This window comes from Oryza sativa, chromosome 10 (assembly GCF_034140825.1).
Source record: "Oryza sativa Japonica Group chromosome 10, ASM3414082v1".
Classification (NCBI taxonomy): domain Eukaryota; kingdom Viridiplantae; phylum Streptophyta; class Magnoliopsida; order Poales; family Poaceae; genus Oryza; species Oryza sativa.
Window position 1 is genome coordinate 18,631,463 of NC_089044.1, and position 15,114 is coordinate 18,646,576.

At 46.6% G+C, this 15,114-nt stretch overlaps 1 protein-coding gene and 2 long non-coding RNA genes across 3 annotated transcripts; all 3 read right to left on the bottom strand.

Moving 5' to 3' along the window:
* Positions 1-1,713: 1,713 nt before the first annotated feature.
* On the bottom strand, positions 1,714-2,471 carry LOC107279107 (exocyst complex component EXO70C2-like). The gene has a single exon (XM_066304801.1). The coding sequence runs from the start codon at positions 2,356-2,358 to the stop codon at positions 1,798-1,800; it is 561 nt and encodes a 186-aa protein (XP_066160898.1). The 5' UTR covers positions 2,359-2,471; the 3' UTR covers positions 1,714-1,797.
* Positions 2,472-7,639: 5,168 nt separating this feature from the next.
* On the bottom strand, positions 7,640-9,588 carry LOC136353664 (uncharacterized). The gene is made up of 2 exons (XR_010737046.1): positions 9,389-9,588; positions 7,640-7,942 (listed from the first exon to the last, which is right to left on the bottom strand). It is a non-coding gene; the product is annotated as an uncharacterized lncRNA (long non-coding RNA).
* Positions 9,589-10,394: 806 nt separating this feature from the next.
* On the bottom strand, positions 10,395-11,855 carry LOC9268696 (uncharacterized). The gene is made up of 2 exons (XR_001540783.3): positions 11,555-11,855; positions 10,395-10,768 (listed from the first exon to the last, which is right to left on the bottom strand). It is a non-coding gene; the product is annotated as an uncharacterized lncRNA (long non-coding RNA).
* Between the last annotated feature and the right edge of the window lie 3,259 nt (positions 11,856-15,114).

Here is a 15,114-nt window from a genome sequence, read left to right on the forward strand (position 1 = left end):
GCGGGGGTGAGGAGATGCGAGTGGCGGCGGCGCGAGACTGACCTACGGGGAGACGCTGGCGAGGGCGAGCCGGTGGAGCGACGGCGGCGATGGGGATCGGTTGAGGCAAGCCGGCGGCGGGGATCGGTGGCGACGAGGAGCAGATCTGCACGGAAGGTCTCGGCAGCGACCACGCGAGGAAGGCATCGGCGGCGACGTGAATCGGTGGCGGCGAGACGACGGATGCGACGACGGCAGAGTGGCGGTAGTCGAGGGCGGCGGCGACGGCGGTGGCGCGGGGATCGGTGGCGGCGAGACGACGGATGCGACGACGGCGGAGCGGCGGCAGTCGAAGGCGGCGGCGACGACGGTGGTGCCGCGTGAGAGGAGAGATGAGGGCGTAGGTCGTGGTTGGCGAGGGGCGGCAGCGCGTGAGAGCGATAGAGAGGGGGCGGAGAGGAGCGCGCAATCGAGGGAGGTGGGAGGTGGGAGCAATCTCAATCGTTGAGATTTCAGAGAGGCAATCTGGACCGTTGAGTGATGAGTGAGGAATGAAAGAATGAGTGATAAGTGATGAGTGAAAGTATTTGTTGAAATATAGGGTAGAGTAAAATAAATAATAAATATAATATAATATATATAGATAGATAAATAGATAAATGGTATGTATCATAGTAGCCAGTTTGAGAAACACATTATATCAAGGTGATTCTATTGCCCTGAGAACACTTCCGGTCTCTACATAGCTAAGATGCAAAAACCAACACACACCAAAAGAAAGAGATTACAAGGAGTATTAAAGACCATTAATTCTGAGACTAGATCATTATTCATATTCCCGGGTAAAATACTCATAGACCACTTTGAGTTTGTTTCATGATTCTACCCTGCTACACTTCAAAGAATAACCAACCAATAGGCCGGTTTGGAATGCATTGGGAGTAGGGACGGGGAATGAAGGATCATCCCCACCCCACGAAAACCGATGGCGACATGTCTCCTCCCATTTAATTCCCATGGTGAACCAATTCTAATTATCCCCGTCCCCTAATGGGTGAATTCACCGTGGAGAAACGGTGAATGGGGCACCACTGCCATCTCTAGGACTATCATAGAAAAAAAAACTCAAATTCCGCATATATTTGTGTGTGTGTGTGGGGTGTTGTTGGGGGGAGAAGGGAGAAGCGAGGAGAGGAGAGAGATAAGGGAGAGAGAAGGCCCCACATGTCAGTAGATCCCACATATATTTTTTGTGAACGACAAATGGGGTCCCACACACATTTTTTAATTCTAATGCCACCTAAGCGCCACGTCAACGCCAAGTGGAACGAAGACTAGGTCAATACAACCACGTAGGCGCCACGTCAGCGAAACCGCCCTCCAAAACCACCGAGGAAGCCAAATTGCACCGTTTTTAATAGTTTAGGGGGTCGAGATATCATGTGCTGTGGTTCAGGGATGCAAATCAGATTCGGTCACTAGTTAAGGGAGTCAAAGTAAACTTATTAAGTTATTCCCCACGTACGACGTCCTTCGCCCAAAGGCCCATCCTTATTCCCTACGGGCTACTGCACCTATCATGGAATAAGTCCACTTTGACTCCCTTAAAAGTGACTCGAATCTAATTCATGACCCTGAACCACAAAACCAGATATCTTGACTTCCTCAACTGTTAAAACCAGTGCAACTTGACTCCTTCAGCGATTTTGAAGAGCGGTTTTGCTGACGTGGCGTCTACGTGGCAGTGTTGCCTGGTATACTGTTGACGTGGCGCTTAGGTGGCATCAGAACTAAAAACATATATGTGGGACCCATTCGTCATTCGCGCAAAAAAAAAAGTGGGGCCCACTGTGGGTCTATCTCTTCTTCCTCCTCCATCATCTTCTGCACGATGCAGTAGAGGTTATTCATGAGGAAGATGTTCTGCAGCCCGGTGTGGTCGTAGAGCCTGGATTTCTCATCCGGCTTGCGGAGGAGGTGAGTGAGGAGCTCCCGCATGCACCGCCCTGACGATGAGGCGCCGCCACCGTCGTGGTGGTCATCGTTGGTGTTGTTGTTGTCGGCGAGGACCATGTCGAGCGTGGTGCGGCACTCAGCGAGGAGACCACAGTAGTTGAGCACGTAGCGTGTCATGGGGTGGATCTTGCCTCCATGGACTGGTCGCCGCGACGACTCGCCGTGGATGACGTTGACGAACTGGTCGATCGTCATCGTGTGGCGGATGGTGTTGCCCAGCTGCGCCACGACGCCGGTGACCTCGGAGGAGAATAAGTCGCGGACGTCTCCGGTGAAGAGGGATTCGATGTCCGGCTCGACGGCGGTGAGTGCCTCGTACATGCCGAGCATGCGGTAGAGCTTCTCCGTCGCCGGTGTGGACATGGCGACGGCGTCCGCGAAGCCGATGAGCTGCAGGAGGCATCTCCTGGCGACATCGGCGAACCACTCGTGGCCGAGCTCCTCGTCGGAGGCTAACAGCTCGTCGCAGAGGTGACGCTCGCCGGCGAGGAGGGTCTTGACCACGGCTCTGACGCGCGTCGCTCCACCGCCGCATACTCTGGTCGAGCACCCAACCCCCCCCCCCCCCTCACACACACACACACACTCCATCGTGAGCACCCTCCTCGATGGCGACGGCCGGTGCGCCACGGACTCCGCGAGGGCGAAGGAGCCTACGGTGCCGGGGGAGGGGAGCCAGAGCTCGAGGGAGCCGTCGGCGCTCGCGGCCTCGAGGCGACGCTATGTCGGCCTCCCCTCCCACCAGCGCCGCCGCCGCCACCGCTCGTCTTCGTGGTCATGGCGGCGTCCGGTGCACCGTCGCCGTGACGCGGTTCGTCGTTGGTGCACGTCGCGGTGTTCTCCGACGGCTGCGATGAGGGCGGCCCGGCGGAGCTCGGCGACCACCGTGGCGGCGAGTCGTCCGGTCGCCGAGCAAATGGCTGTGTCGGCGAGGTGGCTGTCGCGGAGGTCGAGGCCGACGATGCGGAGCGGGAGAAAAAAGCGCCGCCTGCGGCGGTGTCGGCGAGGTGGCCACCGTACCCGGTGCCGTGAGGTGTGGCCGCGGCGGCGCCATCGTTACAAATCCGCATCTGCATCGGTTGCTGTTAGACAGCATGGGAAAAAGAGAGGAGATAGAAAAAATGTTACGCTGACGTGTGGGTCCCACATGCTGAGTCAGCTAGTTTGACTAGGTCAAGCGCCACATCAACAAAACCGCTCTCTAAAACCGCTTGAGGGAATCAAATTACACCGGTTTTAACAATTGAGGAGGTCAGGATATCTGGTTTTGTAGTTTAAGGCCACGGATTAGATTCGGGTTGCTTTTAAGGGAGTCAAAGTGGACTTATTCCCACCTATCATGCACGCGGCATCTGTTCGGCCGGCCCAACCGTCTCGCCGCCCGTCTCCGGCGGCCGCACGTTGGCATTTACCGCGCGCGGTGGCGCCGGCCGGTGCGCCCATCTCGTACGGTGCGACGTGCGTGCGGCCCAGCTTTAGGTGCACCAGAAAAAGGGGCGACCCCATCGGTCGGGTCGGGTTGGTTGGCGCCTCACCTCGCCGCGCCAACCACCGCGACGCGTTCCATCAAAAAGCCGCAGGCGCGCACAGCCCACGCGCGACTTTGCAAAGCCCACGACGGGGAGCGGGAGCGGGAGCGCGAGGGAGATGGGCTCGACGAACAGCCCGGTGGTGGTGGTGGTGCCGGACCCCGTGGTGGTGGGGGTGGGGCTCCACCACCCGCACCCGGCCGCCGCGCTGATCTCCCGCCGCGTCGCCATGGCGCGGGACTACGCCGCCGCCGCCGCCGTCCTCCGCCCGCCGTGGCTCCTCGACCTCCTCCCCTTCCTCATCGTCCTCCTCATCGCCGCCCACGTCCTCGCCCTCGTACGCACGCGCCTCTCCCTACCCCTCCTGCCGTGGATTCGGCCTAAAAATCCCTCTCTCCTTCTCCCCCGCAGGGCTACTGGATCTACAGGCTCGCCACCGACGGCTCAAGGCAGCCCGCGCGGAGCAAGAAGCACTAGCCGCCCCCGCCCCAGGATGTAAGCTCCTCCAATTCCTCCTCTTCCCCTTTTTTCCCCAATTCTCTCATCCAAATTTACCCTTGTACGGTCACGTTGCGAATGATAGCCAGTTGCAAGAACTGTTACTAACTAGGAGTAGTCTGGATGTGCGAGGACAGTCTGAATATGTCTAGTTGAAATCTCGCTGAATTTGTGGGCTATCAATATCATGAAGGTGCACGAATTGCAAAAAAATGTACAACTGCTACTAATAATTTACCCGTGCACTGTGGCGCTGTGACTCTGTGAGGAGATAGACTGATAGACAATCCTCGAGAGAACAGGTTGCTAGCCTGGTCCTTGATGTGCGAGGACCGATTGTCTGAATGTCCTGTTACGCGGGTGATTCGCACGAAATCTGCATAATTTTAGCTTCTTGGAAGGTTCATGAAATGCTAAATTGTTACTCCTTTTTTTCCGGTGAATCAATCACAATTTGCACATTTTGGTCTGGTTTCTCTTGTTGGTCTAAGCGCTGCTTCGATTTTCTCTTTTAGTGTACTGACCTGTAGGGCAGCTTATGAATAGAAATTTCTTACCTGACAATATATGGGGATCCTTTTAGATTAGGTATTGCATATTGGATAATGATGTGTTTTGGCTGGATATGTTTGGTGGATTAGGATTGATTTCTCCAATAATACTTCTAATATTTAGTCTCTGGTCCTTATTAATTCTGAGTATCCACCACGTATTATCATCGAACACTTTATGCTTTATGATTGTTAACAACTTTACTTCATGAAAACCTGATTTCTTTGATCTATGGATTCTATGCTGCCGCTGAACTCTGCATGAACCATGGTACATTCGAACCTGGTGTACTCATAATTCTTAATGTTGATGTCAATGAACCACAAAATTTTGTAAAGAGTAATTAAACATATCTGTGTAGACTCATTTTCTGAATTAGATGAATTAGCTCTTTCAGAGCTTCTCTCCTACCCACCTATTCGTTATTCTTGTGGGTGCTACTTGTGCCTCTTGTACCCTGAATGGTGGTTGGAAGTTTTAAAACTAAGCACTAGTTTGATGCTTATGCTATCAAGGTTTCAGTAAAGCTTTATTGGCTCACATTTATTGAACTATGGGGTGGTAGCAACTAACAGCAAATTTTGAATGTGTTTCTGTTTGTAGTTGTATTACATTCATTTTACACCCTGTTCATGTTGTTATTCTCTGCTCCATCATGTGCTTTCGGTACTTTTACCACTGAACATAAGTTTCAAGCCTTCTTGTGCTGTTCATACTTCATGCCTTTAATAACCATTTGCTGAAGCTTAATATTTGACAAAGAAAATTTTTGACTCAACAAAATCTAATTTATAAGCTCTGTAGCAGATCTGAATCTCACATATTTTTCCAAACTTAACCGTGAGGTGTAACTAGAGTTAAGGCTTCCAACACGTATCTATTTATCATGCCACCACAACTCCAAAACTGACCATCTTTTGTTTCTTAAGCTGACATTGACAAAAGAAAAGGAAGGACAATACCATTCATTAGCCTGTATAATATTTAAATAGTTAGGTTTAAATGATGGCAATAACATAGATTTTGTCCTCAACAAAGCTTTCTAAAAAAACAAGATGAGGTGTCTAAAGCATTGGCAGCTTGTGAGCTATATTTTATTTATGATGAGCAAGAATAACCTGAAGGGATATCTTGCCATATTTATTCACTGGACATTTATCAAGAAGATGACTGTTTCTGAATTCTAATGAACTGAAAACTGATGATAAAGGTTTGTTTATTCTGTCCATATAATATATCTTTTTTCTAAGGCAGCAGCGAAGGGGGGAAACATTTGCTGCAAATACCATTCTACCACGATTTATTATGTTCCCTTCTTTCGTTGAGGGCAATGAGTACTGACTGTTTTTATATATAAGTAGGACTTTAATTTCAACTAGTTTATGTCCTTTATCAAAGGCATATAGTGTTTTTGGCCACACTATTATGATATTGTCTAACCCAGGCAGGCGCCCTGCGCAATGGCAGTGCCCAACACCGAGCCAATGTTCAGGCCCATACTTGGTACAGACGCAGTCGACAGCAACCATAGCTATTGACTTTTTAATATATTACGTTATCTCTGTGTAGTTTGTTAATCGATCTATATCACAAATGCATTTCTTCTTAGTACTGCTTCGATTCTCCCATTGCTCCAGTGCAACAGAGAGATAACAGTTTAATTGCCACCTGTTGATTTTTAGATTTTCTCACCTTTGCAGTTGCAGTAGATATGTCACAAAGAATTCTCTCATGTCATTATATGTTTAGTGATCTTACTAAGATATAACTAGAAAAATCAATAGTCAAAGGTGTGTATTGGATACCATACCAATGTCTCGAAAATAGAAAGTAAAAAAAAAAAAAAAACTCTTAGATAAGGTGCCTGTGCTATGGCTTACTCTTTTCCCCTTTTCTGGTTAATATTATGCTCACCTTATGGCGGAAGTATCATCTCTTTCACTTCATTTCGTCTGTTGCACAGAATAGCATTTATCAAAGCAAAACCACAAACTGAAATTTTGAGTGGCCTCAAAGTCCCCCATAGTAATGTTCAAATGTCATGAACAGGTTGTTTGATACTTGTAATCAACTGAATTCATCCATTTTGTTGCAGGTTTCCTGGTAATGTTTTCCATTTGGATCTGGCGTCCTCTGCTTGTTGATCTCCAAGGTTTCCAATGCGAAGTGATAGCGTGGAGAACCCATGAAAGGACTAGAAACGGAACCAGTCTTCCAGTGATTTTTGTTCAGATGTTGGTTTCAAAAGTGACGTTAGCTGAATACCCCCGTGTGAAAAGAAGACCTTGTGATCATAAATAGGTACTTAGTTGTTGAAAAGGTTTGTCATTAGTTGATCTTTCATGTAAAGACCAGTAGCAGGTAGACAGGTGTTGTCATGTCTATCTGATTGTGCGTGTACATCTTGAGCAACTTTTTCTTTGCTCGACTCAGATACAGGCGAAGCTTCAGGCTCCACCATGCTTCTTTCTATCTGTCTGAAGAACGCAATACCAATAAGTAACTGAAGATTCCACATGAGCCATGCCATTGCAACCTGCTCGCCATGGCTATTTTGCAGCCCAGATCAGCACACATTTACCAGATGTTTCTAATGGGATTGGAAGTGTTTCTTATCTGAACCAAAGTGTCGGCATTACACTTGCTAGACTTTTTCAGCCCCAGCACATATCCAACTCAAAAAAGAGAAGAAAAAAAAAGACTAAAGAATTTAAGATTTAAGGACATCCGAAAGAGCACAGACAAAAGCATATGCACTATATGCATGTATATATATTTTTGCAAAAGCAAAGATCTCACACAAAAGGCGTGAGAACAAGGCGTACCAAACAGTCCACATGTTCCTTTCTCATCAGGCTTCTCTTTGCGTTTCCTGCTCAAAAGTATGGTCACTATGTGGCTTTTTTTTCTCATGGGGCGGCATGAACAAAATGGTACAGAACAACACAAAGCAGATGATGCTTCTGATCTTCAGAAGAATGACAAAGAGAATGAGAATATCATGCTTTCAGCTGTCCGATCTCCCGTATGAATAATATCAAAAACGAACCAAAGCAGAGAGGGGATTCTCACAGCACATATGTATGTATGACATTCAGAATCAATGTCTTTTTGCTCATCAAAGCTAGGGCCAAACTAATCACAACCACACTGGCCCCCCAAAGAGAGTACGAGACTGCTCTGTTGTGAGTCATGAGATACTAATCAATTGATACATGATATGTTCACATCAAGATATGGGCAGGAAGAACAATGAGGTGTCACCATTCAGCTAGCGGCAGATGATGCAGAGAACCACCGCGACGATTATGATCAGGATGAGGAGCGGCAGCGAGATGATCAACACGAACTCCATTGTTCAGCTCTCCCTGCAATTCAAACCAAAATTGATAAATTCCTTCTTCGTCACTTCTAGGCAGTACCAAAATACTTCTCTAGAAAAAGAAAAGCAGCAAAATGCTGTCATGATTTTTTTTTCTGTACTTATGTGTTCTGAAACATGCGGTATATGGGTGCTCCAACCATAGGCTTGCGATTTGCAAAATTGTATAGCACGATGAATTTAGTCGCATATAATTTTTCTTGAGAAAACATATCAATGGGTGAAGTAACTGTAAATATGATGTGATTGAGCGAAAAAGGCAGGAGCTCTACCTCATGAATTAAAGGGACGAAAACAAGTTAGGGTACAGAGCAAGAGAGGGGATGGAAAGCTTCCTCACACACCTCACACTCGTGGCAGCGAAACCGCACGAAACAGGGGAGGAGGAGGAGGAGATATCGCTACGCGATTACAAGAAAGTCGCACTCGCACATCATAATCTATCAAATCAACATTTGTTCTTTGGAATCAATGCGAGTGAGGAGATAAACCTCACCGAATTTCTCAAGGATTGCTTAACTTCTAACGCGTAAAACTGAATTTCTTTTGCTGTTGTTTGAAGCATTCGGAATTCCGGTTATTTCATAAAAAAGAGATCAATTTCCGACAGAAATCGTTGCCTCTCGGATTCAGCTAAGATCAGAGTAGTAGCATCGTCATCTTTTCATCAGCTAAATGTACAGCTAAACACTACAGTAGCTGCTTGTGCTGCTGGAGTGTCTGCCCATGTTACAAGTACTAGTACTAGTTGGCAACAGTTGGATCCGATTCCAATTAGATAACACTACTAACCCACATCTCACTCTTGACTGTTACTATTAGATGACTCCACAAGTCAACAGATGAATCTTGAACCTTGCTCTACTACAAACAATTTTATTGGAAGCTACAGTTGATGGTTTCTCAACCACTCCATTTCCTACATAAATCCAGTAGCCATTAATGCCTCTCTCTCTCTCTTTTTCTTAGAGAAAAAAAAATCGCAGAGCAAGCAAGCATGAGTAGCCTCAAACTCTCAAATGTCAAATCTACTAGAGCTAATTAATTGACTATATAGTAGTAAAAGCTATCTTGAACAGTTAAACAGATGATCAATCAATAGATCTGGAAAAAACTCATCCACCCGATGAAATGAAAAGGTGCAGTACTAGCACTACTACATCAGTACAGCCGCAGCTAATCTTGATTTAATTAGCTAGGACAGATGCAGCAACGACAGAGAGCTCTACAGCGTTGATGGTGCCATGGCGAGTTAGCAGCTGCAGAGCAGCTCGCCCGCCTGAAACCAGCAGCAAAAGTATTACCGGGAACGATTTGGGGGGAGCTAGCGCGAGCTATATGGCGGCGTGAATCCAAAAGGCTGGATCGATTGACGCTTAGCTCTGACACTAGAGGGCGTAAGGACCGTACTAGTAGTGGTAATAGTAGGTACCTGCAGCGAATCGATCGATCGGCAGATGAGATGAGATGAGATGCTCGTCTTCTTGTTCGGGCTGCAGCTGGGTGGTGGTGCAGATGCAGAGCAGAGCTTAGTCCTGACGATGACGGCGATGGCGATGCATGTGTGGGAGAGAGGCGAAGCCGCGAAGGCGAAGGAGGAGGCGGAAATGGGGCGGGTTCCGGGAATCGGGTGGTGGTGGGGGTGCGAGCCTAGGGGGAAGAGGCCAAAAGCCCAGAAAAACCGCGTGCCACGTGCCGGCCGGTGCTGCCTGCAGCTAGGCGTACACACAGCACAGGAGCTGTACTGTGCACGGTATGTGCTCTTCTTCCGTTGGGATCATCTTCTCACGCACTCACCATGGACAGACTACCGCACGCTTGGAATCGATGCCTTTCGTGTTAGAGCTGCGTTCGGTTGGTAGTGGTGTGAACTAATCTTTCATACATATAAGGATAGATTGACTCATCAATATATGATTAATTAAGTATTAGTTTTTTTAATAAAAAATAGGTTAATACGATTTTCTAAAGTAACTTTCGCATAGAAATTTTGAAAAAAAAAGATATTGATCAGTAGTTTGGAAAGCATATACACGTGAAAAATAAGAGAGTAGAGTTGGAAACCTTAGCAAAAGAACTCATCAGTAACCAACAGAAAAACGAAGAAGAAGAAGAAGAAAAAGAAGAAGAAGAAGAAGAAATGGACAAATGTATAGGCAGCCTGGATTGGGAGCACACTAGTCACAACGACTCACACCATACCAGGCCAAAGAAGGAACAAGAAGCCATGTGTTCTCTAGTACTCCCTCTGTATTTTAATTTTAATGTATGACACCATTAATTTTTTAATAAACGTTTAACATTTTGTCTTATTTAAAAAACTTATGTAATTATCATTTATTTTATTGTGACTTGATTTATCATCAAATGTTCTTTAAACATGACATAAATATTCTTGTATTTGTATAAAAAATTTGAATAAGACGAATGGTCAAACGTTGGTTAAAAAGTCAATGGTGTCATACATTAAAATATGAAGGGAGTAATTCTTTCTGTCGTCAATCACCGTGCCCAACAACAACGGGCGGCAAAATGATCACATTTGATGCACCACATACTGACATACTACATGTATGCAAAATGATCGCGGAGGCAGGAAGGAATCAGCTAAGCTAGCGGCAGATGACGCAGAGGACGATGGCGACGATTATGATGAGCGCCAGCAGCGGCAGCGATATCACCAGCACCAGCTCCATGATAAATTAATTAAGGATGATCGATATGAGATCGATCTACTTAATTTGCTTCAACAAATCTCGCTCGCTGCTCCGACTCCGATCCTCTCACGTACTACACGGCGCAATACACAGCCCTGCAAACAACAATTAAATTGAATAGAATTAAATTAAACCCATCTCAACCAAATCAGCAACCAGCGATACATGCATATACATATATGTCAGTTCCAGCTTAGGGCATGTACAATGGTGGTTAATAACGAGCTCTTTTCGTTGTCATGCAAATAAATTTGATGACGTGGAAGAAAAAGAGGGAAGAAAAGAGAAATATCGCTGTTACGCATGACAACGGATTAGAGTCGACTCTTATTATTTATTAACGGAAAATTTATTGCAATGAGGATAGAGAAAAGGAAAGAAGTATAATAAAAAATTATTTAGTGTATTAATGGTTTAGAAATCTTATTGTCTTTACTACTGTAGGAGGATAGTCTCTAATAATATTAATTAATATAGATAGCTCGTATTAGACTCTACCTTTGTAGATGCCCTTAGGGTGTATTTAGTTCACATCAAAATTGGAAGTTTTGTTAAAATTGAAACGATGTGATGGAAAAGTTAGAAGTTTGTGTGTAGAAAAGTTTTGATGTGATGGAAAAGTTGAAAGTTTGAAGAAAAACTTCAAATCTAAACTTGGGCTTAATTCAGTATGTGCTAAACTGAATCTCTCAACTCGAGTAGTAGTAGGACTATATTTGTACAGACTACAGAGCACATGGGCTGAGTGAGAGAAGGCTACTTGCAATAAACACAAAAATTGATATAGGGCTTGTTTGAATCAATCTTGGCACTACTAAAATGATGCTACCTAATTTGTTGAATGACATATATGTGAAACGTACACCATGTGTTGCACGTACCTGATCGATCGATCGATCGATCTGACGAAACGGAGAGATCGGTCGAGGAGCCGCGCTGAATCGCTCGCCGATCGACTTAATTGAGTACTAATGAGAGCGATTTAGGTAGGTGGAGGCGTGGAGCAAAGCAAGTGAAATGGCTGTGTGCAGGATGGAAATGGGGGCGGTGTGTGTGCGGGGGTTAAGTAGCGGAAGACGATCGACGAGCGAGGAGAACCTGATTCTGATCTGGCAGCGAAAACTACTCGTACCGATCGCCGCCTGGCACGCAGACGCAGACGCAGGTGGCTGAGCTTTTTTTTTTTTTTTTGCCGGGGGGGGGGGGGGGGGGGGGTTGTGGTGTCATCGTGTGGTGCGATCGAGGGATCGTTCGACCGTGTTCCACGTACGTACGGCGCGTAATTGGTCGGTCGGTTATGGATCGAGGGAGACAGATCGATCGACGTCGCTCGCGGTCGAGTCAATTACTACGCTTTATGCGCTTCGGTTCTTCACACGCTAAGTTAAATTAACTTGCCGGCTAGCTTTCGTTCCATTTACGTCTACCGCATAGTATGCGCGAAAAAAACCTACGCTACCAATAATCGAAAAAAAAATAATGGTGGAGCCCAAAGCATCCATCGATAAAGAGTTTGTTGTAAAGCGACGCAGAGATCATGACTTGGTGAGACAAGTGTTATCATTGGCGAGCTTGTCGCCTAGCGACACAACAGCTCCAACTCCATAGCTAACACACCGTTATTACCAAAGGCATCGCCAAAACAAATAAAGCAATACCGACGCCCGCTTTGGACCTCAGCCCAAGCTGCCAAACACCACTTCTTGCACAACAGCTAACACCCACCCCTGGAAGACTACAACATGTTATCGCAACCAAGCTTCATCGCATCACAACGAAGCAGCTCTGGCTTCACCTAGCAGAAACAAAGAATGTTGGACGCTCGCCATATCCAATAATGGAGCCTAGAATGTGAAGGCCTCACCGAACAGATAGGCCTATAGAGTTTCGACACAGAAGTCTACCAACGACCATGATACGGGCAGGAAGATTGACGGTGAGGGAGAAAAGACGCCATAATGACGCCTCCAAGGAGGGAAACGATGCCTAAGGGCGCCGCCGTAGTCGAGCCAACCAAAGGCCAATCGAGGCTTTCGCCAATGATTTTCATCCAAAACCACACAACCAACCCATACAATGTACATCGTCGGACCATCGGACCGTCTCTCTAGCCACCATGCCTAGCCCACCACCCCACAACTCAGGCAGGCCCATGAGGCCACCGACCCACCATGCTGCGCGTCATCCTCTGCTATACAAAGCTTGCGCCTCCACCCTCCCCCAAAAGCTCCCCACAGCCAGAACGGAATCTAGCCATAGGATGGGAGGAGCTCCACCGAAAGGATATTGGTCGGCCGGCAACCGAGAAGAAAGCGTCACCGCCACCAGCCGCTTACTCGCTCACGTCGCCAGCTGTTGAAGGTTGCATGCCACTGGTTGCTGCTACTTCTCCTCGATCAAGCACCGCAGCGGGCACTCCTCCTCGCGCCTCGACTGACCGTCGTCGACAGAGCAGGCCGAAACCAACCAAGGTGGGGAGCCCTAATGGGCGATCAATCGTGCTCCCTGCGCCCCGCGCGATCAGTTCTAACCCATCTAGTCTCTCCTCTCTACTACTAGTGCGGCGGACAGCACTCGCTTGGAGCGCCCGCGTTTTCTGTTTTTTTTTTCGGTTTCTCTTGAGCGCCCGCGTTTTCCGTTTCTTTTTTGTTTTTTTTTTCGGTTTCTCTTTTTTTTTTGGTTTTTTCTGTTTTTCTTCCGTACCTTCCGTTTTGTTTTTTTTCTGTTTTTTTTCTTTCCATATCTTTTTCTGTTTTTAATACTTATGTATGCAAACTTTATATACGTACAAATACAAATTTTGTATACGTGTATTTTTAGGTTTTTATACGTACGTATACCAATTTTGTATATATGTATACAAAGTTTGTATACACATATATAAAGTTTGTATATGTGTATTTTTTTAGGTTTTTATACCTACGTATACTAATTTTTTATACACGTATATAAAGTTTATATACACATTTACAAAATTTATATACAAGTATTTTTTTATGTTTTTATACGTATGTACAAATACAAACTTTGTATACGCGTATACAAACCTTACATCCCGTACGTACACATATATAAACTTTGTATACACGTATGCAAAGTTTGTATATGCGTATACAAACTTCACGTATGTGTATACAAACTTTGTATATGTACATATTAAAATCACGAATACAAACTTTGTATACGTGCAAATACAAAATTTGGTATACATACGAATACAAACTTTGCAAACGTACATCTTTAAAAAAAAAGAAAGAGAAACCAAAAGAAAACCAGAAAAAAATCAAATAGAAATAGAAAAAAAACCGAAAAAATCGTCTCCAGTCTCCACACGCACGCCGTCTGTGCCCCCTTTCTGCACGCGACACGTGTCCAGTCGCTCCAGTTGCCCATTAGCACTTTTGAACCAAGGTGGGTATGGAACCCCACACCCGCCGCCGCCGCCGCCACGCCACCAACCGTGCCACCAGCGCTGCACAACCCTCGCCCCATTGCGTTGCCATTGCGTGGGAGGGCCTTCATCGCCATGCCGACCTGTTGCCCTAGCTGCTTGTAGCAACTAGCGAGGGCAAGCCGAGATGGCCCCAGATCTGAGCAGCTTGGCGTCCCCTAGGGGCGCCGTCGTCTCCACGTGCTTCCATCATGCCATCCGTCGCTTGACTTCGTCGCGTCGTCACCGCCGCTTGTCCCTGATGCGCCGATGTGGCCATCGCTGCCACTTGTCCCCAACGTGTTGATGCGGCCCTGCTCCATGCCGCTGCCCCTCCTCTCCGCACATGAGGATGATGAAACTGAGCCCCCCCGTCACCATCCTAGTTAGCCGCGCGGTGTCTGGCGGCTAGCTCCGGTGGAGGCGAGGCAGGGGAGGGAAAGAGGGAGTGGCGGCGCTAGGGTTTCAGTTCACCCTTCTCCGGTCGCCAGCGTGGGGGTGACGCGGGGGCAATAGACACATTTGTTAATGTCCAGAAGAATCGCATGCTTTTTAAATCATTAAACGGTTTACACTGTTAAATAGTTTATTTTGTACGGAAAATTTTTCATATAGAAGTTGTTTTCAAATATCAGATAAATCCAATTTTTAATTTTATAATAATTAGTACGGAGTACGTACTCAACTAATTTCCTCCCAGAAAATGTCTATATCACCGCCTTCCCTAGGGGCTCAATCTGAATTCGCTTCCTCAAACCACAGTACCAAGATCTGCACCTCCCTTAGCTTTGAAAACTAAAGTCAACTTACCTCTATGACTAGATTGTACATTAATTTTGTCTGACGTGGTATGCTGACATGGTCTCCTATGCTAAAGTCACTAAGAAAAATTGTAGTGCCCACATGCTAGTGAACCTTAATTTATCACGCTATTCTCCCTCTACTACTCTCTTTCTGCTAACCGTGGCCTTCAGCGACAAGACAATGGTCTTGATGCTCCAACCAAAGCTG